Consider the following 27,847-nt stretch of genomic DNA (forward strand, 5'->3'; position numbering starts at 1 on the left):
GCTAAAACAACATTAACTTTGACAGAAATTAATACTATATTAATCACTTTTTTTTATATTATAATTTAGTTTTTTTGTGATAAATTTGAACTATACTATGGAGTTTTCAATAATCCACAACCCTTGCAACATCTATGCTTTCAAACCTTTCTAGATCTAAAGCCGGTTGTCCACTAGACAAATTTATTCGCGCAAATCGAACGTTTACTAATACGCATGCACATTATTATTTTTAACTACTTTTTGTGATGTGGAAAAATGTGCAACCAATCATAACTACGGGATGTTTGATTCGCGTTAAAAAAATCGCTAATGGAAAAGATGCTTTAGAGGAACTTTTCAACTTTGTATACTATTACTGTAAAGTCGGTGAATAGCAACGGTAAAAGCATATTTTGTAATACTTTACCTCAAATCTCGAAAGGTGAAAAACATCATTGACCAGCTAATTTCACTTCCCATGTAATTCTCCACATGACTGCTTTATTTTCTTAAAAGGTCTTTAGGGGTCAAAGTGATTTATTAAACATTAAAGTCAGTTAAAAACCTTTAATTTAATATGAACAAGAAACCACAAGTTCGGGGTTTGAACCTCCATTTAAGAACTATGTATAGTGACATAGGTAATTGAAGGAAGAGGCTAATAAAATGTTGCAGAATAAGGATGTCTGTAGCAAAGGTCTGTTCAACTAAAAATGAAAAAAATTGATGAAAACAAGTTTTAGCAAATGAATTAATTCTACAAAAAGTTAAATGTACAAAAATTGGTAGATCAAGCCGCAAATACCTTTACCAAAAAGTACCTTTTTTTTTAAATGTTAACTAGCAAATATAGGTACCTTTGACATTTTAACATAAGGTCAATTTTGAGCCCTGCTCACATTTACCATTTCCATTTAAAAAATTTTATTTCGCTATGAACCCACCATGAAGACAAATGAATATTAATTTCAGTATAGCATTACCAACCTGCCTGAACCAAACAGCAACAAGTAACCTTTAAGCTAGTAAATGACCTTTATTGGTAATGATGGCTGACTAACCTCAAAGAAAACCAACACCTTCAAGTGTGCGCCCTAAAGGTATATCCCCGGGGGTAAGCGGTACAATGTTGCGATTGTTGATAACAATCAGGCTACCTATGCAACGTATCCTCGCAATTTCATAATCAAATTCAACTTATTATACCTCGCACAATGTTGGAAATAATTTCCGATTTCCCGAGAAAGTCAAAACAAAAATCGATGCCTTGTACAGTGGGTGTTAAATTACTGTGCAGCATATGATTTGTAATAAATATGGTAATAAATACATGCGTCAAAAACAAGTTGGTATTTAAATAATGAAACCCAATCATTTACAATGATGGCATCAATCTATAAAAATAACAACACGATCTAAACATCAGAATATACACAGTTACTATATTACAGCAAGCAACAAACTAATATTCATACGTACTGACAGAAACAAATAAGGTGATACTTCATATCCCCAAATAAAACTAGTATACATCACAATGTGATACATTATTGAGAGCCCATGTCCTATTAATATACAAATAATATTTCATGAGTTAAAAACTGCTCTTTTAAATGAGGCAGAGCCGAGTTCAAAATAGAGCAGTCAATTTTTCATCGAATGAAATATTCTCTTCATTCAACGAATACAAACTATGCATATTATTTGTTTTATAAAACATCTACTTTTATTCAATTTATCCATCGTAAATCATTGACGAATGCTAGGCCGGGAAGCTAGGCTATTAAAAAGGCAGTGCTCTAGCTTCAGATGCGGAGTAGAACAGTTTTAGATGGTGCACACAACAAGTTAATTTCGAACATGATCAGTCAACAATGTCGCATGGCAAAAATTCTCAAAATGTTTAGAATTAAAGAGAATGTTAATTATCACCATTAGACATCACCATTCAGTTAAATAGGGCTAATTCCAAATGACACGTGATGCGTAATTAACCAATCAAATTGCAAGAACACAATCAAAGTGTGTTATAAAGTATCATAGCCCATGTACTAATTGTAGTAGTAGTAGTAGTAGTATCATTTCACTGTATGATGCAAGGCAAGGTTCACCTTGCATAAACCGATTTACAATGTAATTTATACACTCTAATTATATGTCCCATTGACCTAATACTATCAAAAATGATGACAGAATCTTAATAATGATTGATGCCTTAAGAACTAGATTTAATAAACATAAATTTAATCAAGAATCATCAGGGACAAATAATGGAAATTTCTTGAGATAATACCTTGAATATTTATTAATTAGAGATGAGTATAATACATGGCTAAGGGGACATAATGACAACTAGTACGGGTAGTAACGTACTGTTAAAAAAAAATGTTATTCAAATATTCCTCACTACTCTATTGTATTAGTATTACACTTGGCGTACAACAGACAAAATACACACACATTAAATCGCCCATCCATCCTAAAAAACAGTAGCATATTTTTATATCTTTTCTAGTTATATTTATTTTATAATTTATTTATCATTTTAATGAAATAATTTTAATACTGAATTTAGATTATTTAATTATTTTGGATTATAAAAAGAGCTGACTGAAACTTTCTAAGCTTTTTGGGCTAACCTGGAAAAGTTTTAAATGATCTTTTTTCAATAATCTCATTTAAGATTAATGCTACTTTAGTTTTCTAAATAAATTAAAATAAAAAAAACTCATTAAAATATTACAATAAACCATGCTTCAGGAAGTTTTTAGAGTTTATAAGCTCAAAGATTAAAGATTTATCATAAATTCATTAATAAAGATTTAAATACTATCCTTTGCATAGTACAACCATGGTACAACAACCTGTAAATACAGGGAAAAATTTCATCTTATTCTTAAAATTTTGTTTAGCAAAATTGCTAATAAAACTGATTTTTGAGTCGAGAAACATAGTTTTCTATAGTATATTTTGCTACACAATTGTAGAAATGTGTAGCAAGAAGGTTGTTTTGTATAGCTTTTTGCTATGCTACACTGGCGAAATTATTCCCTGAAATACACCTAGTTCAACATTAATGGCAACTAAAAATATGACCTTTGACTTGAGATAGTTTATGACAAAATTTGTAACAAAAAAATGTGATGTGCCCATATATGGACATAATGATGTCACAACACTACCATATTTGGGCATATCACTACCATATTTTGGACATGGCACTACCATATTTGGGCACATCACTACCATATTTGAGCATATCACTACCATATTTGAGCATATCACTACCATATTTGAGCATATCACTACCATATTTGGGCATATCACTACCATATTTTGGACATAGCACACATTTTTGTCAAACTAATTTGATAGTGTAGACAAGTACACTAGCTCAACATTGGCAATTAAAAATATGACCTTTGACTTAAGATAATTTGACTTTTACTTAATGAACATGAATTCATTATTTCCTAATAGTATTCAGTTTTTCTACAATAAATCAATTATTATTAAACAATGTTCTAGCACATTAAATTCAATTGTATTCTTGTATGGGATTGATATTTTCTTTGTCTTCAATCTTTCAAGTCAAATCAAACTGCTGTATACACCAAAACCTATGCAAACCAATTATTGTTTGTTTATTTCAGTTAGTTATTACTTTCTGACTGCTGTAGATGACAATAATAGAATGCTGACATAACCTTGCTAGCCACATAAATATGAAGAATGTGCTGGCTAATGTTTGTAGTATAGATCTGATTACAAATTCCTGCTAAAAAATAAAGCCATCCAGCTAGGATTTTGAAGAAAAAAAATGGTGGGAATGAAATGCTTTTTCTCTATTCAAAGAAACGCTAATTATTTATGTGGAATGTTGCAAAATGGTAGCCATTATGTTAATGCAAATATAACAGTTGCAGGGAAATTTTACAGTGCAACAAATTTATAGAAAATTAATACTATAAAAAATAATTGATAACACTTACTATTTATATAATAACTAAACGTCATAGGCTTACCTGAACCGACCTCAGATGTACTGTGCTATCTAATATACCTGTATAGTTATTTGAGGATAAAAATTCTTAGCAATACACAGAGTGCACGTATATCGTATCATTATCCTTGTATGTAATTAACACAATTTATAGCATATCCCTAGATACGCAGATACGCATTATCTATTGTGTAATTAACATTTAAAAATTGTTGCACTATCTAACTGTTCAAAGTTCAACACTGAACCGAGGAGACACAATCAATAAGTGCCTGTTACGCACGACAAGATTACAATCTGATAATTTACAACAGATATTAACGTTTCCATCACGTTGTTTGTTCAATTCTCTTCGCACACTCATCATAATATTATCAGCAGACATTGATTTTAAAATATACAGAAATAATAATAATTATCCTTAAATTATAAAAATTAATATATTTATTTAATTATAATCTTTAAATTGGTATTGGAGATCCTTACTTGTGAATTTACGATATAAACTTGAGGTCAATTTGAGGTCAATTTGATGTCAATTTGATGTCAATTCCGATCTATATTAACACTTTCACTGCCAGGCATTCAATAAAGGAAGTACTATACCCCTCACCGCCAGCCATTTTAGATAAATTTACCTGTTTTTCAAAGCTCATAGCAAAGGTATTTATAATCAGAATAACATGCAATATACACTCAAATAATGAGATAGAAATAAACTTTCCAATGGTACCAAACACTTTATTGAAATAAAACTGTAATACCACATAACTGTACAAAGAACTTGGCTCACTTTTAGCACTTTAGGCTCAATCGGAGAACAAAGCAGAGACAATGAGGATTTTAGCCTGGACTGCACCGTCTGTCAGTGTCACGATTCTCAACCTATTCTACAAACTAGCCTAGGCCAGGCTAGCTAAATTATTTATTACATTTTATAAACCAGATTTAGGTACAAATATACCTACATCATCTGGGGATAATAAATACTCATTTTCAGAGTCAGAGTCGGCAAATATTTCTGCAATTGCTTTGTCCGCAGTAAGCACATTATGTTGTTTACGGATAGGACGCGATGTAAGCCAGCTGGGGTCAATGGCACTAGGGATTAATAAAGTATCAAAATATTTTCGGTCCAGATCGATTTGGATGTTGAAATTTCTACATGCTGTCCATATATACCTGATCTAACAAAGACGGAAATTTCCGTCTTTGGCGGTCTGGTGCTGGGCATCGAAAGACAGAGATTTCCGTCTTTGGCGGTGAAAGTGTTAATGTAAATAACCTGAATATTTATCAGTGCTTCCCCTATTTTGAGGGTCTAATGGTAATAAGAGATTTCAAAGGTATTCTTGAGTATTTTATGAGAGGGGAGGGGGGAGGAGGAAGATGGTGAATTTATTTATTAAGTTTTTTCTTTTTTTTTAACATTATTAAATACAATTTGAAAAAACACATATGAATTGAATGTGGTTAGTGTTCTATTAGACAATGAGTCACGTTTTAGGCAGAATCTAGATTGCTCAGTTTCAAAGTGAAATTTTATGTTTTATACTGTATAGGGTATATTAGCATAATGACTGGGTACAAACAAACATCCGGTCTACAATTGCTTTAAAAAGCATGCAATGCTTATTTCGCAGGGTACAGTACTACTATACAGTACATCAATTATGACTAAAACATATTTTTATAGATCATTTTGGTGTTATGTTTACTCCACATTAAAATTAAATATGCTACTTGCCTCAAATATATTTTGTGTGAAAAACCAATAAAGCTAAGTGGCATGGAAAAGATTTCACAATTTGTCAGACAAAGTGGTTTATTATACCCATGAATACTTGTCATAAGACATTAAATTCGTTCTTACGGCATGAACCATTGTTCCAGAAAATTGAACTTTCATTCATAAGTTCAATCATATTTCAATACAACATATGAAAAAATATGTTTTCCCACAATATAGTAGATGAGTCTGTATCAATTCTGAATGTAGGGGAATGAGCTCATTGTACTAGGTAAGCCCATGCATTTTGTGGTGGGGTGGCCAGTTTTTTGTCATGCCACTTTTCCTGCCAATAATTAATATATCCTAAAAAAAAAAAAGTTTGACAAAAAAAAGTGTGAAGTGTCCAAATATGGTAGTGATATGATTATATATGGTAGTGATATGACATCATTGTGTCCATATATGGGCACATCACATTTTTTTGTCACATCAAGTTTGATAGTGTAGGCAAAGCTTAAAAATCACATTGCTGTCTGAATAGCGATGTCCCACAATTCTACAACTTTGAATTGAAATTGTATATTTATTGCACCAATCATGTACTATACATTGAGACCACAAAGGACATTCACCCAGCCCTCCAAAACCACAAAATTAGGACAGGCAAACAAGTCTGCAGTCCTGTAGTTCAAATTATGCACATAAATGAAGGGTTAGGTAATGCATGAACACTATGACTTCATTGACAAAAAAAATGTCCGATTTTAAGCAAGTCAGCTATTTATTTTATTTTCAACAGCATTTACGTCTTTTTAAGTCTGTCCTTGAACCTGTCTGTTAGTCAAGATATGTTATCGTTTTTTACATCTCTTTGTTGGATAAATGAAATCAGTTTTGTTCAAAACTGAATTGGTCTGAGACAGTAGACTTCTTGCAAAAGTAATAATATAAATTCATCTCTTTTTGATAAAACACATTGCAAAATCGATAACAAAATAAAAGAGATACAATAAGCATTACTTTATCTGCATGGCAACCATGGTTAATGAATCAAACCAATAGAATAAAGATCAGTTGATGATATAGCAAGGTCACAGTCTTACAATTACTGTAACTACTACATGTATCAATTTTATGTGACAAAAAAATTTAATGTGCCCATATATAATGGACATGATGGCATATCACTACCATATTTGGGCGCCTTACACTTTTTTGTCAAACTAGTTTGATTATGTAGACAGAGCTTTACAATTTACAGTTGTTGTTCTTTAGTTGTGTTATAAAGTATTACTATTATTTATCATGTTAAGCTCTGTCTACACTTATCAAACTTTATGTGGTGAAAAAATGTGATGTGCCCATACACTACATCAACGTTGTGATGTCATATCACTATCATATTTGGGTATATCACTGCCATATTTGGACACTTCTTTTGTCAAACTAGTTTGATAGTGTAGACAGGGCTTTAGAACGAATTTATAAATTCATACAGTAGGTTGGTTCATTAACAATGACCTAGGTCATTGTACACAGGTGGCTTTAAGTATGCTCCTCAGGTGTTCTGTTGATGAAGTTGATTGAAGATACTCAAGCAAGTCAAGTATTCAATAAACAAGATAGATGAACTGAAATACTTAGAAAACACCCATTAAAACTACAGTATAACTAAAGCTTAAAAGCATTGCTCTCAACTTCACGATCTAGGCAAAAATATATGAACAGTGTAACCGCCTTCCTCTGATTTTCGAGCAGGCTCTATATCTTGTTGGCCTTATTATGAACTGTGACAAATGCATGACAGTTGAAAATCCTGTTATAGTTTATTTTAAATAACTCCCTTCTATGTACTTAAATTTTCCCTGGAAGAGTGCTTAATTTCATCCTCTGGGGTGTCCTTTTACGAAGTAGTTTAGAAAAAGGGGTGTAATTAGTGGGGTTGATAGGTAATCTCTTTTCTCACTCCTCAATAATGCCAACTCATAAACATTCCCTAGTTGTAGGAAATGTACACTACATTGAGGAGTACCAGATTATATAAAGCAAAATTAAATATCTGCATTTTAAAGGTGCAGTTATGAAGGTAAATAAAAACAAAAAGTTTACAATTCAAAGTCTAAAGTGTCACTTGCGGCAACAGGAACCAAGCCTACAAACATGTCTATGTTTACATTACTCTACTTCACTATGTACATATTAAACTTGCTTGCTCATGCGACTCATTTTACCCACTTATAAAATATGCCATAGATTGTTTAACGAATCATCTCATTAAATTGCAATGCTATTTCATGTCTCTTGTTGCCTATTATATATTGATGCTATCTGTATTAAGATTAATGACATTATGCTATAAACAGAGATCTATCTGGAACAGATCAATCAAATGCAGCTATACTGCCGACAAATGTCCTTTCAACACATACGCTGATAGAATAACATTTTAAAACTTTTTTTTCTATTAATTCATTGTGTTTATTCATCTGTCACCGTATGTAATAACCCCTTTATTATCATGTTTTGTTTTCCAATTGTTATTTATAAATAAAAATTTTTTATTTTATATTGTTCTTTAACATATGAAATATCACTCTCCAATCCGAGTATGACATTTTGAAATCTAGATATTACTGTATATTATATAATATCTTAGATTTAATTAAAGCTAACTTTTGTAATTCTTTATAACTACATTTATGAACCGAAATTAAATGTCTTTAAAATATTATTTCATAACAGATTTTTGAAACAACAAAAACAACAAATAAATGCTTTGAATAGAATTTAATTTTTTTAGATAGAATAGAAAGCCTATATTTTCCACAATAGTATTTCTGATGTGAGTGCACCTTCCATAAAAACTTGCCATCAATATAAATTACATGCCTTCCTGTCTGATTAATCCTAAAGCCTTACTGTTGACCACTATAGGAAATAAATTAATTCACATCAAACTCCAAGGTTTTACATGTCTTTCAACCCATTGTGTTGACTCTAAATTGTGTAAATCAATTCTAATTAGTCTTTCCCAGTACAAATTATTTCAGATTTATGCATCACTATCAGTGTTTCTTTTAAGAATTCTTTTTGTTTACGAAATTGATGCATTAGGCTATTTCCAGACTTAAAATGTGAAAGTATTTAGACAATAAATTTCCTAACGCCTATCATTTAAAATAGAAGTTCCATAATTACTCGAACTGTAAACTTATCATTGATTGTGGCAGTATGTATTCACTAGCGTCGTGTAGCAGTGTGTTGGACGTTGGACTACTGATCGTGAGACCGAGGTTCAAATCCAACTCTCGCCTCATTGCTTGTATCTGTAGGCAAGATACTTTATTTACGTTTGCCTCTCTCCACCCAGGTGTATAAATGGGTACCCGGTTAGATCAAGACACAACTTTGCACTGATTACTAGCTGCATTATGGAAGTATGTTTCCATACGTGTTTGATCCAAAAAATGACTGGGGTAATAATGTTCAGCGCATTGAGAGCTTGCTTATATGCGCTATATAAGAATGAACTATTATTATTATTAGCCAGTGTGTCAAAAGAGAGATTTAAATACAAGCTAGGACCTTCATAGGCACATTATGTTAATCATGGTCTGGGACATAGAATCCAATTGGCACTGCATGCGCATAGTGAATTAAAATGTTATTTACTAGGGCCCAAGTCATAACGAATTTATAAATAACAATCAACCAGCGTGGTTATGTTTTCTTGGCTAAAATCACTACAATGAAGAGTATTTGACGCTGGTTAATCTAGACGATACTGCTTGCATTACGAACTCTTAATGAATGATTTAACAGAGCTGACCGGCGCATATTTTTGGCTGTCTAGAAAACTCAGATCTAGAAAACTCAGACTAGACACCCCATATTTTTTTACTAGTCCAGACTGGGGTCCAGACACAAAAATATTTACAAAGCGTAAACTGTGCGAATACTTTGGTTTCGTAATTCTATACCTATTGCGAGTACTACGGTACATTTTGGGATAAATAAAAAATATTGACTGGTTAAAAAAAATGACATACCTCATATGGTAGTATCTGTGGAGCAGTTGGAAAAGCACGGGTTCGATCATGAAAGAACTCAATAGGATTAAAATCTGATGACTCGACTCCAAGTTTGTCTTCAATTGCTTCAAAATTCTGTCAAAGAAACAAATTTAATCATACAAATTTAATCATACAAATACTGTTATCGTACATCCATTATTTTATTATGTAATTTAATTAATCTTCTATATACATCACACTTATTCTTAATAATAGTAATCAAAATTAATGATTGAATAATATAGCTCTGAAAGTATTTTACTAAAATTCTCTGTTTGAGCTGTTATTATGACTGTCGGTCATTGGAAATTAAACTCATGCTAATTAATTTAATGACCTAGAAACCTCTAACGAAGACCAATTAACTACGCTCTTGTCGCGTGTAGTATCACAGTGTTATTGATTATTGCACACGCATCAGATTTGGTAGTAAAAGGTTGTAGATTTATCGCTTATTTCCTGTCTCTATTCGGTCAGGGGGGAATTTGTTTTAAAAACAATGTCTAGTCCGTCCCCTATTTTGTGTCAACCTAAAATAGCCAAGGTTTATCGGATAGAATTAAGTTCTGTTTACACTATCAAAACTATTTTTGACAAAAAAATGTGTGATGTACCCAAATATGCTGGTGATATGACATCATCGTGTCCATAATATGGGCATATCACTTTTTTTTGTGCAGACAGAGCTTTAGACTAAATACACAGGAGCTGATGGAAGCTATATTCTTTAACACAATTAATTTACAGTTTCTCTATATGATAATTAACTCTGACTAATGACCTGGCTATTATTAAGAAAGAATCATGATGGGCATATACACAGTGTATATGCCACAGCAAGCAATTGGCAATAATTATTAATAGAGATTTTTGTATATTTAAATTGGCATCATTTGCCATTGTTGAAATTAAATCTACTCTACAGAAATAAATACAGATCAGAAATTCATTTATTCACATGCAAATTTCAATAGTAGCAGTTAGAAGACATTTGGTCCAGATGATAGACAAAGTATGTATATAATCATAACATAAACACTAACAGAAGCCACTTAACAAACATTCCTAAGTGTTGACGATATCCATGGTAACAGTGCCATTAGTGGTTAGATGGATAGGTGAATAAAATCAATTGACAATAATGACAGAAAGAGGATTTATGCTAATGGTTAACAGTAGCCACTGTTCTGTCTTCTAACCAATATATACCTGGAACATGCTGCTAGCGCCAGAGAACCGGCACAGCCTTGAAATATTGTCAGCCATCCACAACACCAAATGCCAAGCACAGAATAATAATTCATAGTTTTTGCACAAAATTAGCATAGAATTCTTATAACAAAAAATGTTGTTTATATCTGAAAGGCCAATACTCAAGGATAGCATATTCACAAGTCAACTTTGGTTTCCAAAGCTCCCATCAATTCCAGAAAATCATTATAGTACAGAGAGGCTCGAACCTATGCCTATCACATGCTAGTCCGATTACCTTATCATTACACCATTAAGCGTGGTTCCCACTAGAATGCAATGCAACGTAACACAGCAACGCAAAGTGCTGTATTGCATAATCACAAGTGGGAACCGATGACGCAGTAGTGCTGCTGCAAACATCGATGCAGGAAATAAATAAGTTTGATTTCACACAACAACGCAAGGCAAAAGACACTGGACATTAGTAAAGTGCGTACTCAAAAGTATGCGGAGTGACCCAGGTCAAAATCAAGCAGGTAGGAAAGGGGAAAACACAATTATTGGAAGGAAGGGCATTTCCTTACATTGCGTAGGTTGCGTTGCATTGTGTCTCTGGTGGGAACCACGCATTACTCTCCGGTTTATATATCACTCAACGCCGTATTCCCAGATGGTCTCCCATCCAAGAATGGATATCGGTAATCTGACAAAAACCGGTGTATAGCACTGCAGTATGCCCGTATATTGCAGATACAGTACATAACTTTTTTTTCTGATTTATAAGCAGATTCCAACAATCAAAGCATCTGTGATGATATCATCCATCATATTCTTAGCAATCAAAAACGGATTGCAACATACAATCATACGTGTAAGTCACAAAGTGCATGGTATTTAAATTTGCAGATGTTTTATTGAAACCAATTCATTTGAACTACCGTTTTAATGGCAACAAAATTGAAAATCTTAAATGATTATTTATTCATCCATTTATTTTCACAATATAGTATTAGTACCTTGCTGAAAATGTCTTTTTTCCCTTCACAAACAAAGTCAAAACAAGATTTAGGGAGGTGGGAAGGAAACAAAGGGTTTGTAAAAACAAGCGATTTTATGATAATTTGTTGCAAATCTTGCTACAAATTAAAATTGTTATCCAATATCGTTCAGTTTTCATGATAATATAGATACTGTACGAGAATGTTCTGGTTCTCTGGTGCAAGCAGCATGTTCCAGGTGTTACACATTTTTGTTACATTACTACTCAGCACTCATTTTCGGTCGATTTGTCATCCGTCGTACTCGAAAATGAAAAACAGAAACTTACCAATGCAGGCCAAAGTATACTAGTAGCTCTGGGTGAATATGGATCGCTTCGTTTGCACCAAATAATTGTTTTTTCTACCAGAAACACTAGATTGTTTTCATCATGAACTTTGACCCAGTCACGTTTTTCCCAGTCTTGCCCATCAAATTCTACATAAACCTGTAAAACATAGAAAATTAAGTATTTAGAAATAGAAATGTTAGTATTTAATCATTGTAGCTTTGTGTATCCAAGTGCAATATGTCATTTAGGGACAGTAGAAAACTGGGTCAGTACGGGTCAGTTCATACCAAAGGACGAAAAATGGAGTATGCCCACTCAATTTACTTGGGGTGAAAGTCTTACATAATCCTACCCTAGGCTTATACCCATCAGTTAGGTACTTGTATGTACCATAAATATATGACCAAAAGGGCAGAAATATGTGGAAACAATTAATAAAAAGGCCTACTCAATTATTTTGGCAGATCAAGATATATTGCATTGCTTTCTGTACAAAGAGGATAAGACACAATAGTATTGAAGTGTTTCCAATTGATTTCCTGTCTGCTTTGCAATATGCAGATAAAATATGAATGAATTACAATATTTTTTATAGTGAATGACCTTTGCCAACGTTCTACACATGCTGTTATATGAATACATAAACATTTGCCTTTTAAATAAACAATACAATAAAAAAACTGCTGGTTAAAAATAATAAAAATGCAAGGTCAATGACATACGATCCTATTTATATAGTGAATGATTTTGCCATATTATGTTTGTGAACATACTGAATTTTGTATGCTAATGTCCAGTCAGGCAAATTGAATATACAGTAGTAACTTATTAGCTGCAAAAAAAATTATGATTTTGGCTAGGCACAGTATAACAACAATTATTTTGTTAATTGATATTACGCTAATTCTTTACTACAGTAATAGTACATTAACAATATGGTCACTTATATTATAAGTAAATGCAGTACACTGACATTTTACACACACACAAACACAGTTTTAATATGCAAAGCATGTAAAATACACATTTTTCAATGCTATCCCTTTTAACACTCAACGTCAAAAATAAGTAAAATGAAAGATCACTAAAAACATGCATGCAAGCGTGTACCACCCAAGGGGTTAGCTTATGTGAGCACAATACATAAAGCTAATGCTACATTAATCATTAATGCAAAAACTATTTAAAATGCAGACGACATGCAAAACATCGTTCACCATTAGCAATGAAAATAACCAGTTTGTTTGTCAGGCCAACCATTTCAATGATCAATTATAAAACCTATCCAGATCTATAATTAAACAAGCCTAATTTATTTGGAGATAAAACGAGATCATTTTTTTTTAATAATTGTGTATTCAACGTTGGATATTGAGGAGAATAACAAATTTATAAATATCTTAATTTAATTTATGAATTTGCGGGTTTAGAAAAACTTTAAACCGTCAAGTGATATTTATACTGGAAAAATTAATTATTTTTTAATGTTAAGATGAAGAAATCTGTGAGAATAAGAAAAAGACGCATTTAAGATTCTAACATGGAATCTTCGGCTCGATATACAGACATCCTACGACTCTAGTCAACTATAGTAGGATGCTCATGATAGGGTTTTGACTTGGAATACTGACTGCTTTAAACACCATTGGTGGTTATGGTGTAACAGTACTAGTTCTCAAATGTATGCCTATCAGATTAATTTAATTTAAATATAGATAATTTTATAGATAGTCCAGTTTAACATGCTTCTTTTATTTTTAACCCATTTGGATACGCCGATGAAATATAAAAAAATATATTTAGACGTTTTCTATAGTCATTTTCTATAGCCATAAAGGATACAATGTAAATCATATTCCGCCACGATTATTAAGTACTACATCCTGCAGATTTATACAAAGGCGTTTTTTAATTAGATTTTTACTTAAGGTCTAATATCCTTTTAGTTGATTCCTTACTCCATGGTTTATTCTAAAAACTTGATACTAATTTCCTATATTTAATGCTATATTGACACATTCTCCAGTCAGCAACCTTTGACCTTTCAAACAACCCTTTGGCTAGTTTTAAACTACAGAGTGATCAATAATATCCCCCTTAATCAAGTCAATGTGACACGCATTAAAAACAATGAAAAACAAGTTAAATTGGGGACAGAGCCTGGAGGGCAATCAATCAACAGGCAAGCCCATATCAAGAAGCCTGTTTATGACATCATGCCAGGGTCACATGACCTTGCTGCTTAATACACTTCCATGTTTAGTTTGCCAGAAACTGTTAACCAACTGCTGGCAGCGCAACGGCTTTTGTTGCAATGATGCTCCAGCAATAATAATTGGATACTAAATGAAAATAACCCGAAACCTAATCATCAGTCCAGGAGCAGGCCATGAACATAGGTGCAGATTGACATACTGTATCATGATCTAGAACGCCTTGTTATTTTCATTAACAGTTAAAACTGGGACAAAAAAATAAGAGAAACAACCTTTTCAGCAATTGTCAATGGTAAGATTAAGAAAATAAACTAACTTCACAAGAGGTATTTCATACACAATGAAAGAGAGAAGGTTAACTCACTATGGGGCTAGAGGACAAATATTACACACAAATGCCAAACCATTATTGATATAAATTAAAATCAAAATATGAAAGGTTCCTCAACAAAACGCAGAGTTGTGCTGGGTGAACGTGGGTGGGATCACTAAATGAATTTGAATTTTATTTCAAACTGAATTCTTCCACCCTTATTACAGTACACGTACGCATCAATATGATGACACCCATAAGAACATTTCCAAGCTGCACCAACAAAAAAACAAGAACATTGGGAGTCTGGGTGAAAATTGAAGTGTTTAACGCCGTGGCCTTGAATAGCAGAAGCAACTAGAGCTCATCCATACTGCCTACTGATAAGCTCTAAACTCATGGGAATTACTTTCAATTTGATGGCTCCTGATAGCCTTGCAGTTCATCATATCTTTTGATGAAGATTGAAAGCACATGTTTTGCAAGATTTTGGTAGCTTCCTTTCAAATCTTCTACACTAGGGCGAAAAAAACATTTGTGTTTTATTTTAGTAACAGGACAAAACACCAAATACTTAAAGCCCCCTTCCCTACGTTTTTTAGATCTAATTTAAGATCACAAACTATATTTAATGTAAAAATATACTATATGGTCCTATTGCGATAACTTTTTTCGTCTTTAAACGGTTAAAAATGTGAAAAATAAGTCGATTCTAATAATTATAGCGGCCCGCTATAAATCCCAAAATGCATTGCGCGCGGATTGATATTTTTGTTTTTCACCTGTAATTCGCCCACTTTTCGATCGATCGTGAGGCCAAAACAAATGGAAGACTTTTCAGCGAAAATACCAGGTTTTCGTCAATTTGTATCAACGGAGTCTGGCAAAAATAGAAAGACAATTAATGCAGCAACTATACAACGTCAGGCTAGGTATATAGCTAGCGTACGATGTTCGTACGTTACCGATGTTTACCAGCTAGGCCTACAAAACTAAGCCTAGCTAGGCTAGGCCTAAGACCGTCCACGGGAGGTCGATCGCCGCGAGCTACTTAGGTAGTGCATTGTTTCTCACTTTTTATCATAATTTACCATAAAACGTACATTTAAGACAAGGAATGACATGGTTTAATGTTTTTAAAGTGATATATATATGTATTATTTTCCAAAAAACGTCCAAAATTGCAGGGAAGGGGTCTTTAATTTTAATTACGTCTTAACTCCCCGCATTTTTTACCAAGATCACGCCATAAAACATTTCCTACAGCGCTCAATGCTGCTGCGAAAAAATAAATAACCAGTTAATATTTATGTGTAAATAAATTACCCTAAATTTTTTTACATTAAAGATGGGACAAATTTAAAATAACCAGTTAAATGGCAGCCCCAAAATAATGGTTAAAAAACAATGCAATTTATTATTTGGGTAATGTTTTTATCCTCGCTTGTTTTTTAAACCAAATTTAGCAGAAATGCAGTCAATATAAAGATGATATTTTTAAATCTATTTTCAAATGCTACACAACAGAAACAGACCCATCAATGATGCCAAGACCCTGTGAAATGTGGAACTGATTAAGATATGCACAAATTTGATTGAATAAAATAATTAATTTATAAAGCAGTTTTAACAAGATATGGATATCATATTTTCCAATTAACATCTCCTTATGTTATTACATTTACAAAATATGGCAATGTTGCGAATAGCAAACAAGTGACTGTATTGGAAGTGGAAGGAGACATCTCATCAACAACAAAAGGCAATGTAAATGTCAAATACTCCTATGCAATCAGTCTATGACGCCAAATGTCTACACAGGGGACGCGGCTCAAGGGAAGGCAAAACACGACTAAGTAATGATAATAATAATCAACACTTACAATGAAATCAAACAATGAATTATTATTTATATTATTATAAAATATTGCTTGTTTGGTAAAATTTGTATAAGCATCTGTTTCTGCTGAAAAAATTGTTTGTCATTAAAACACGCAATAAATCGGTTATTTTTTAATCAGTTATGTCATTTTGCGTAGTTTTTGCTGCCCAAAAATAATCGGATATTCCGTTAACCGATTATTCCTACTCAGCAGAAACAGGCCCTTAGATTATACAAGGATTGGGAAAGGGTGGGAAGAAATTAATAACAGAATTAGAAATAATCACTACAGAGTATTTACATATAAAATGCATAAGTAAGCCATTTTGTAGGTAAAACTTTTAAAACGCATCAGTATTAAAAGTTCAACTGATAATTACAATCAATATTTGTGTGGGCATTTTAATGGTTGAATATAATATATTATTCTATATTATTAATTAATATTATTTATTCATAAGGCGGCACTATATTACTATTTGGAGTTCAAATGAACCATTGTAACCAACCTTGTACTACAACATACTACCTAGTGATTATTTGCACTTTGCAGATAATTAAATCGTACAGTTCATCAACGTCCTAATTGTCACTGATTAAAAGTGCAAATTACATTAACCTGTAGCATTAAAGGGCAACCACATTTGCCACAATCAAGTGTTGACAAAAGGCAGCCAGCACTTTTCAACTGTCCCCTACCAGCAAAAACACAGTCATCAATAATATTATTAGCATTTAGTAGACCAGAAAATACAATATGCATACTAGGTAGATTGAAATAGAACATATATGCAGGGAAAAAACCTTTACTTCTTAATTCTGACGGTAAAATACATTTTTTATCTTGACTGCGTATCGATCGGAAATTTAACTTGGCTATGATACAGAAGAAAAACTTGTGATTCACACTTGACTTGTATAAACATCTACTATTACTAATTACTCACTTGACTCTAGAATTATCCTTTATCCGAGTTACGCTATGCATTCACAGAACTAGTTATACCTTATTAGTATTATTATTTAATAGTTGGAACATATGGCTGATAAAACATACAGCAAATCACCTTCTGTTTGGTACTCAAGAGTCAGTGTGGTAAGCCAAGTATTGACGACAATATTGTTCTTCTAAATGAAAGAGCTAAAAATATCCTTTTCTTCGTAGAAGTGATAGATACGGTTACTGTAGGCAGGCATAAACACATAAAAAAGTCCTTGATAAAGGTTGCAGACGCTGTAATCAATTATATAACTTTGATTAATAAGTTTCCAATTAAGTGCTGAAGATAGATGATTACGTAATTGAAAGCATGGTTTGCCAAGGTACGCTTGTTCACTACATGCTATCAACAGAGCATCAGCAAGCAGTTATTATTGACTGTGTGTGATAATAAAGCCAGCTAGCTAGGTGGCTGCCGGAACTACTTTCACAGTGTCAGTGACCTCATTGTATTGTTTATTGGTGTAGAATTCTAATGATTTTGTGCATTCCTATAAAGTTGCAGTATTTTGAATGTTTATTAGGAGCCAGACTATAACCATTGCTTTAATTAACCTTTTTTTTATACTCGTTGATAATGATATATATAATACAATTATTAATCTGTAAAACAGATTTTTACACTTGAGTTTTACAACTTTGTTATATTTGCGGTATATCAACCACACACTTCAAAGTACTGGGATATAAAGTAAATATTAATGAACAATGGAACTTTTGCCTTTTATATATTTTATTGTGGTTAGTTGAAGATAAATATCATTCAATGCACAATCTTGACATCAATTTATAAAATACTCAGATTTTTATCGCTCGCTACTTAAATTTTTACACAATAGCTTTGTAATCTTTTCTCATAATGAGGGCAAGATATATACTTTTACTTTTTCAAATATATGGAGCCAAAGAAACATGTATTAAACAATAACTTTTTAGGTAATTCATAGCTTGATGTACTATTATCACAGTTCTGGTTGACCAGTTTGGGGCAGTTGACTTACTCACCCTGTTTGTAGGAATGGGGATGCTACAGTATCATAAAGTGTTGTTTAGGTTTTAGTCAAATACAGCTAGCCTACTGAACTAGATCAAGTTGTAGAACCGTAATACATAGCCAAACATCGACAAGGGTTTGAGGATCACTTGCTCCATGGTTCTGGTGGTAAAACAAGTCTTCTTGGATAAACCGTAGGTCCAGTATACACAAAATGTTTGTGTGCACTTTAGAGAACCTACGGTATTACATCTTTCCGGTGTACCAGCTCACACCATGGAGGAAAGTTTCCTCCATGCTCACACATTCACTATCATGGAACATTCCATTTGAATTAAACAAAGACATTTTATCCAAACATTATAAGATAATATCTTGTTAATACTACAAAAGATGCATAAGGCATTACAATAATATTACAGATTGTGTTAGCAGGAAGAAATAGGCAGTATGGTTGATGAGAAGCATGTAATCAGGCAGGTCATGTCACATTTCATATCTACCTGATTAGGTTGACATTTATGAAGGCCTAGGCACATCTGCCTGCTTGTCTCAAATTATCCTCCAGAGTGATGTTGTAGCTACAGGCATCTGACTGCAGTAATTCCAATAAATCACAAGCAAGGGATCAGCTTCAAAGTTGCATAACATTGATTATTACATATTTTCATTTTATATCAAATTTATTTTAAGCCGAATGGAATTCAAAATGGATAAGTTGACAATCAGATGATGATGAAAGTTCTTAGCCATGTTTAAAAAGTCATCAACCGATGTAATACTGATTCTTTTTATATAGTAACTCAGAATATCTTATTGCTTAGAAAGAATAAAGTTATTGAAAAAAGGGGAGTTTTTTTTTTAAGACTTTCGAGATTAGCCAATAATCAAGTAAATATTCTCCAACAGATCTCCATTATATTATTTCTACAATGTGGTTGGTTTCGGGTCAATAAAACTATAGTAAAAAGTAGTTCATTTTTCTGCCACAATCAGGTTGTTTGCCCTTCAAGGACGACCTGTGCCTTTGTACAAGACCACCTAACCGCTAAGTTTAAAATAACTCCCTTTACTTGTTCCACTTAAAGAGCACAACCTTTTAACAATCAAAAATAGTAATCTACCTTGAACCAACCATCTATTCACATTCAGCTGATGGTTATCATGCTAGAAATGTTGTTGACTTCTATAAACTTACACAAACAATTATAATGGTGAAGGAATTTCTTTTTTAAATCCTTATAAATCTATGATCCTCCGTTAGACTTAACCCATTTCAATAAAGAACAAAAACACTACTTATTACACTAAAAGGTAGCTTCATTGTAAATACTGAATTGTTTCCCTGAAACACAACAATTAAGGATATATTGAAAGCCTCTCAAACAGATATGTAAACATTCAACCTATATTAAGCTTTTGGAAAAAGAAAGCTTTTGTAATAATACGTAGCCTTTTAAACAACAAAGAACAGCAGCTCTGTAGGGAAGCTGTTTTTATTGCAAATAAACCTGATTTCCCCTCCAGTAGTGAATTTCTGGCAAGCAGAAACAGGTGAGTTGGATGAAATCTCCAATATAGATGAATGATTAGCATTACTAGTCAACTTAACATCTGTAAACTATTACAAACAAGTTTTACTATATAAATTAAATAATCATTCAATCTATCTCTACACCTGTATTAACCAAAAAGAGAAAAAATAAAATGGTTTAATGGACATCTTCACACTAGCCATTACTAGTCAAATCAACATCTGTAAAAACTGTTTTAACATTATTAACAAGTTCTACTAATACAAATTAAAACGCTCAATCCATCTCTATTAACCAAAAAGAGAAAAAATTAAATTGTTTATTTAATTAAACATCTTCCCACTACAGAAATGTTCAAACTTTTCCTCCATTTTATCTGCACTGACAAAGGAATAACTCCAGAAACCACATCAAAAATCGTTTTCATTCTCTTTATTTACACCTGGCCACTGGCAACTCCACTTTCCAGCCCCTTGGAAAAGCTTATTAACCAGACATTATTTCCAAACATGCATGTTACATTTCAAGGAATTCGTACAATAATAAGTAGAAAACAAAATGATGTACAGATTAAGAGCTAGATTAATACCATTAGAAAGCCAATAATTTAACCGAATTAGCAATGGCTTTTCAATTATTTGCGACTGTTATGCTATGCCTCAAAGGCTCAATAACCTACAAATATTTTGCAGAATTACTTGATAATGTATAACGAATGGCTTGCCTGGATAACGACATTTCAAAGAGATTTGAATACATGAGTAGAGCGTGCAATAAAGTAATTGCATTCGTGTCTCAATTTTTTGCAGAATGTATAAGTTTCATCAACAACGTTTCCATTTTCAATTTTCAGTATGTTTGGCTGCTAAGATACTGTAAATAATACAGTTAAACGGATGTTTGAATGCCATTTTATCACTTTACAATTGCAATGCAAAATAAATGTTAATTGGTTAAACCAATGTTGACGATGCATCCGATTAAACAAGCCCTTAATGTACTGTTTTGCAGTGACGCTGTTCATACGCACTAGATGTTGTTAACTCTAATATAAATCGGTTTCAGGAACATCAAATGTAAGCTCAATTCTAAATCAAAATGTAAAGTTTAGATAAGCAATGGAAATACGATTCCAACAGAATACAACATGCGATTTATATATATTTTTCTTTTCAGCTTTAAGTGACAAACAAATATGTGTCATATTATTAACATATTTGGTCATATCACTACCATACTTGGACACATCACACTAGTTTGACAATGTAGACATAGCTTTACTCTGATAAAGAAAAGAGCATGTGATCAAGCTAATGAAGTTAATAAAAGAAAAACCAACACCTGGGAATTTCTATCAATGAGACCTAGAAATGAAGTCAAGGATGATGTGTGGTGAACTTGGCTAGAAGGAAAACAACACATTCCATTGTATTAAATAATCCTTCAATCATATTCACATTAGTACAATATGACCTCATTTAAATTTCAAATAATAGATAAAAGCAGGACAGGATGATAAAGAAAGACATTAAAATCAGATCCTGGGAACAATTCATATTACTAACATCATCTGCTAAAACTACTGTATATATAAATATAAATCAAAGAGCTGCATAGGCAAGGCAGATACAGTAGGAAAAATCGAAATAAAACATGTTAAAACTGCCTCAATATAAATTTATTAACATGACATGTTTCGGGAATAGCCCATCATCAGGTAAACAGAATTGTAACTAAGAATAACATATATATCATCAGTCACAAAATTACATAATGAAACAAATGTATAGTTCAGTATGTTATTACTTAACTACAGTACATTACTATCAAGTTTCCTAAATCATTAATGATCAATTGTAATAATGTTCGAAATATAGGACAAGAGATCAAATTATTAATAATGAAAATGTTGAAATGTTAGAAATGTCACATTTTAAAATTTTAATTATGAATGTTTGATAACCTAACCTTTTTGTTTTGATGATTATTGCGGTAATTTTCCTTTGAAATTAAATATCAACCGAAATTAACTAGATCTTTAAAAATGCTATTTAAAATGATAATCTTCGTTGATGTAGAATGAGATAATTTCCATATTAAAGTTAATCTTGAAATTGAAGAGCATTTGTGAACAAGGACATAGATTATCATGTTTACAAGCAACAATAAAATGCTTTAACAATTCATTAAAGACTTTGGATTTGGAATCTTTATTAAAACCATTTTATCTTCTTAAAACATGCGGCCGAATAACCATGTCAATTACGCAGTTGAACCTGCATTGGTGTGTTTTAAATTGTTTTGTAATTCTACTGTGATTTGTGTACTGGGCAAATAGTTTTTTTTACAGAGAAGGTTACACTATAAAAAATAAATAAATAAAAATAAACCTTTTAATTTTATCAAAGTATTTAGAAGATGTTTGAACACTGAATTTCCAAAAACAAGTTACAAGAAACAAAACAAGTACATCTCTAAAACATTATCATACTCTGCAAAATAGTGATACACTTATACAAACAGCATCCCCATCTTCTGTCATCAATATCTCATAATTATCATATACGCAAGTTGTCAAATTGTATTTAGATTAAAATCGGAATACACTCGCTCAAAACATGTATGTATGAATTATGACTTGAGTCATCACCGAGCAACAGGAATTCCTAGTACCGTTATTATTTGCTCAATTTCCACGATCCAATTGGCGTTGGTCTTATCTCTATAATTCAAGCACCGGGCTCTGTTTCAAGTGTTACTGCCATTGGACACATTTCCTTCCCTTACTTGGGCCTACTTTTGTTTTTCATTCAACACAGCGAATGATTCATCCATACTCTGCTGTAAAATGAAAGTAGATGGATATGATATGAGTGTATCAGCATTTAGATCGGAAGAAAGTTAACAGGCTTTCTTTCTTGTTTATTGACGGTTGATATTCACCAAAATTGTATTCTATTGTAGAAAAAAATCTGTTAAAACCTAATTTTGTTGAACTAACGAGACTTCAGCAGAGGGCAAATGGGGTACCATACAATATATGATGACTAAAAGTAAAGGCTCAAGTGCTGATCCCTTGCCACAAAAGTCTGACTTTGAAAGAAGGCGACAGACTGAGCCATTTTAAATGCGGACTTTGTCTTTACCAAACTTCACTTAAGCCAGGCTTGATATCAATATAATAATCCGGTAGACTTTAACTAAGTTCTTTTGTGATAACAGGCCTAGACTTTAACTAAGTTCTTTTGTGATAACAGGCTAGGCCGCTTAAAATTCTTTACCCCTAAAAAACAATATTTAGAGTTATGATTTACAGTTACAAACTCTCGTAAATTTACTAACTTTCAACTCAATAAATATTTGTGGGAATTCCCCAGAAATGTGTATATTTTACAAATAAAACTTTTATATTTTAATAATGGGTGGTTGACAATATTGTTAGACAACAAATAAAACTTGGCCTAAAATCAGAGAATATTATACATCCCAGGATATTAGTAATGATGCCAATCAAATTCAATATCACATTCAATAGGAACATGGTAAAGTAGGTAACAACATTTATCTAACTAACATATGTAATACAGTATATAAAATAATAATTACAAAATGTAGCAAGAAGCTTTAATAATCCAAATAATTTTTCAAAAGCAGACAAATGCAACAAACACTAATACATTCTGAATCATATTAGCAATATAAAAATAGGAAAATGACCATATTATTTTCAGTAAAGTTAATGCACTTTTTACATCAAGATAAATTGAAATTGAGAGCATGAAACAGTGTACCCTGTACTAAAGAATCTAAGCCCTTGGGTTAGGCAGCGTAATTTGGCAGATTGATGAGAGAATTGTTGTCATCTACAGCTAGTTTTGTTTATTCCTAGGTCAAGAATTTTCAGTTCAATCAACAAGTATGAAGATTATTTAGCATCACTGTGTGTTAACTGTAGAAATATAACTATTAAAAAATAGAAATTAATTTATTGCCTGCCTTCAATAAGGCAAACCATTTATTGTAATTCTTTTTAGATGTTTATCGCATGTTTCCTGGGAGCAGACAATACAAAACCATATTATTTCCTTACTTTCTTTATTATGGTTTATTTTATTTAAATTGTACAGCTTTCAAATGTTCTATTACTATTAGCTAGGTTTCATGAAAAAGGAGTTGATGGATAAACTAAATTAAACCTTATATTAATAATATTGCATAAAAAAACCATTATATGAGACCTTGTAATAACAATGTAAACATAACATATTAACAATTTATGAGGAACTTTAATAAAAGTTTTTTTTAAATAGTATGGATATTTATCAAGCAAAACTTATAGGTTTTTATATTTTCAAGTGATGATGATCTAGATGGCAAAGTGATACAATGTTAGACATTTAATTATTGGAGCCCACAGTAATATATAAATTCTACCAGGGAGATTAAAATGTTTACCAAATAAAACTATAGATGGCAGCAAACATATTTTAAATAACTGGTTAAACATTTGCTTTGTTTGCTTTGGTTTTTAGGGATTATCTAAAAAGTTTGTGTTTAAATTATATTGTAATCGTAAAGAAAAAATTTAAGATTTTTTTTAGTAAATCTAAATAAAATGTTCATACAGTAAGAAATGGTTTCTTTATTTGGTTTTATTTATCTTAAAACTGAATTTTTTTAAATCAATTTTGCTTGCAATGTTGAAAATGAGTAGGATTGTAATACATTAGGACATACATCCTTCAAATCAATTTTCATAAGGTATATGCCTAGTTATACAAGTAATAATTATATGTTAAAAATAAGTAAAATATCTTTTTGCAATTCATTTAAATTTATTTGAACGATACATTTATTTAAACTAACATTTTTTTTTTTTTTGCTCTACATATTATGCAACACACATGCCGAAATTATTGTACTGCAGTTACTGAAGTAACTATATTTTTTAACTGCAATAATCATAATGTATGAATTTATTTGTTCCTACAGTATGTTGTTTTTGTTCAATTGCAACAAATACAAAAATGCTAAATAACTCCCCAGTTTAAAGCGTAAACAGAACGTTAATGCAATAACTGCAGTAGAATCATTCCAAAATGTTGCTTTGATTAAATGTGAAGACAAATAGGAAAGTTCCATTTAAAAAAGATAAATGTCTCCTGGATATCAAACGTGCAAATTCTCACTCATGGTGAGCCTTAAAACTTGACAAGATGAGTTTACACAGCTATCTGAAATAAGTATATCCATTTTGTTAGATCCCTGAAGACAGATAAGACGGCAATCAATATAAAAACTGCAATTAAAATGGAAATCTAATATAAATTGCAAAGCGTAACCTTGACTGATATTTCCAATGTTCATCTATAATTTTTGATACAATAACAACCCATATTTTTAAATATGAATAATATTTTACTCATTATTTTCTTTAAGATATTGTTCGCCGATATAACGTACGTCTCAAGGACGAGAACAACTAAATCAGGGAAATATATGTTTATGACATTCTTAGTTTAGTAATAAAGTTAAAGACAACTATTTTAATCAATCTTTAATTTACAGGGTTGGTATCTGCTAAAAGAAGTTTAATATGGAGGTAATAAACGTTATATTTTTGAGAAAAGAAATGAATGAACAAATACAGTATAAGAACGAGTAGAGGCCCATGGAGTATGGGTACGTAAACTATCAAAAATTAGGTGGTGGGGCGGGGTTAATACTCATATTGGTGGGGCGGGGTTATACTCATATTGGTGGGGCGGGGTTATACTCATATTGGTGGGGCGGGGTTATACTCATATTGGTGGGGCGGGGTTATACTCATATTGGTGGGGCGGGGTTATACTCATATAGGTGGGGAGGGGTTATACTCATATAGGTGGGGAGGGGTTATACTCATATAGGTGGGGAGGGGTTATACTCATATAGGTGGGGAGGGGTTATACTCATATAGGTGGGGAGGGGTTATACTCATATAGGTGGGGAGGGGTTATACTCATATAGGTGGGGAGGGGTTATACTCATATAGGTGGGGAGGGGTTATACTCATATAGGTGGGGAGGGGTTATACTCATATTGGTGGGGCGGGGTTATACTCATATAGGTGGGGAGGGGTTATACTCATATAGGTGGGGAGGGGTTATACTCATATAGGTGGGGAGGGGTTATACTCATATAGGTGGGGAGGGGTTATACTCATATAGGTGGGGAGGGGTTATACTCATATTGGTGGGGCGGGGTTATACTCATATAGGTGGGGAGGGGTTATACTCATATAGGTGGGGAGGGGTTATACTCATATTGGTGGGGAGGGGTTATACTCATATAGGTAGGGAGGGGTTATACTCATATAGGTGGGGAGGGGTTATACTCATATAGGTGGGGAGGGGTTATACTCATATAGGTGGGGAGGGGTTATACTCATATTGGTGGGGAGGGGTTATACTCATATAGGTAGGGAGGGGTTATACTCATATAGGTGGGGAGGGGTTATACTCATATAGGTGGGGAGGGGTTATACTCATATAGGTGGGGAGGGGTTATACTCATATAGGTGGGGAGGGGTTATACTCATATTGGTGGGGCGGGGTTATACTCATATAGGTGGGGAGGGGTTATACTCATATTGGTGGGGCGGGGTTATACTCATATAGGTGGGGCGGGGTTATACTCATATAGGTGGGGAGGGGTTATACTCATATTGGTGGGGCGGGGTTATACTCATATAGGTGGGGAGGGGTTATACTCATATAGGTGGGGAGGGGTTATACTCATATAGGTGGGGAGGGGTTATACTCATATAGGTGGGGAGGGGTTATACTCATATAGGTGGGGAGGGGTTATACTCATATAGGTGGGGAGGGGTTATACTCATATAGGTGGGGAGGGGTTATACTCATATAGGTGGGGAGGGGTTATACTCATATAGGTGGGGAGGGGTTATACTCATATTGGTGGGGCGGGGTTATACTCATATAGGTGGGGAGGGGTTATACTCATATAGGTGGGGAGGGGTTATACTCATATAGGTGGGGAGGGGTTATACTCATATTGGTGGGGAGGGGTTATACTCATATTGGTGGGGAGGGGTTATACTCATATTGGTGGGGAGGGGTTATACTCATATTGGTGGGGCGGGGTTATACTCATATTGGTGGGGCGGGGTTATACTCATATTGGTGGGGCGGGGTTATACTCATATTGGTGGGGAGGGGTTATACTCATATTGGTGGGGCGGGGTTATACTCATATTGGTGGGGCGGGGTTATACTCATATTGGTGGGGCGGGGTTATACTCATATTGGTGGGGCGGGGTTATACTCATATTGGTGGGGCGGGTTATACTCATATAGGTGGGGAGGGGTTATACTCATATTGCATTAGTGAAAATTAGGAAGCGGGAACATAGAATTAAAATTAGGATCAGTTCCACAGTGTATTATATTTACTGACAAGACAAAATAAATGGTGATCTTGCTTGACCGAAGCAGCAAAGTACATTGGGTCAACCTTCTGACATCTACCACAACATGCATACCAGCATTTCTGGAAACGTTTTTCACTGATTTTATTTGTGTAACAAATAAA

The 27,847-nt window shown here is 32.9% G+C and overlaps 1 protein-coding gene across 2 annotated transcripts in view; it reads right to left on the reverse strand.

Moving 5' to 3' along the window:
* LOC140046447 (probable JmjC domain-containing histone demethylation protein 2C) overlaps nt 1-27,847 on the reverse strand; it is a 114,068-nt gene that overhangs the window by 54,751 nt on the left and 31,470 nt on the right. For both annotated transcript variants that reach the window (XM_072091092.1, XM_072091091.1), the window contains exons 2-3: nt 12,312-12,470; nt 9,767-9,883 (exon numbers count right to left, since the gene is read on the reverse strand). In XM_072091092.1, the coding sequence (XP_071947193.1) occupies nt 9,767-9,883; nt 12,312-12,470 (276 nt within the window). The remainder of the gene's footprint in view (nt 1-9,766; nt 9,884-12,311; nt 12,471-27,847) is intronic.

This window comes from Antedon mediterranea, chromosome 4 (genome assembly GCF_964355755.1).
Source record: "Antedon mediterranea chromosome 4, ecAntMedi1.1, whole genome shotgun sequence".
Lineage (NCBI taxonomy): Eukaryota > Metazoa > Echinodermata > Crinoidea > Comatulida > Antedonidae > Antedon > Antedon mediterranea.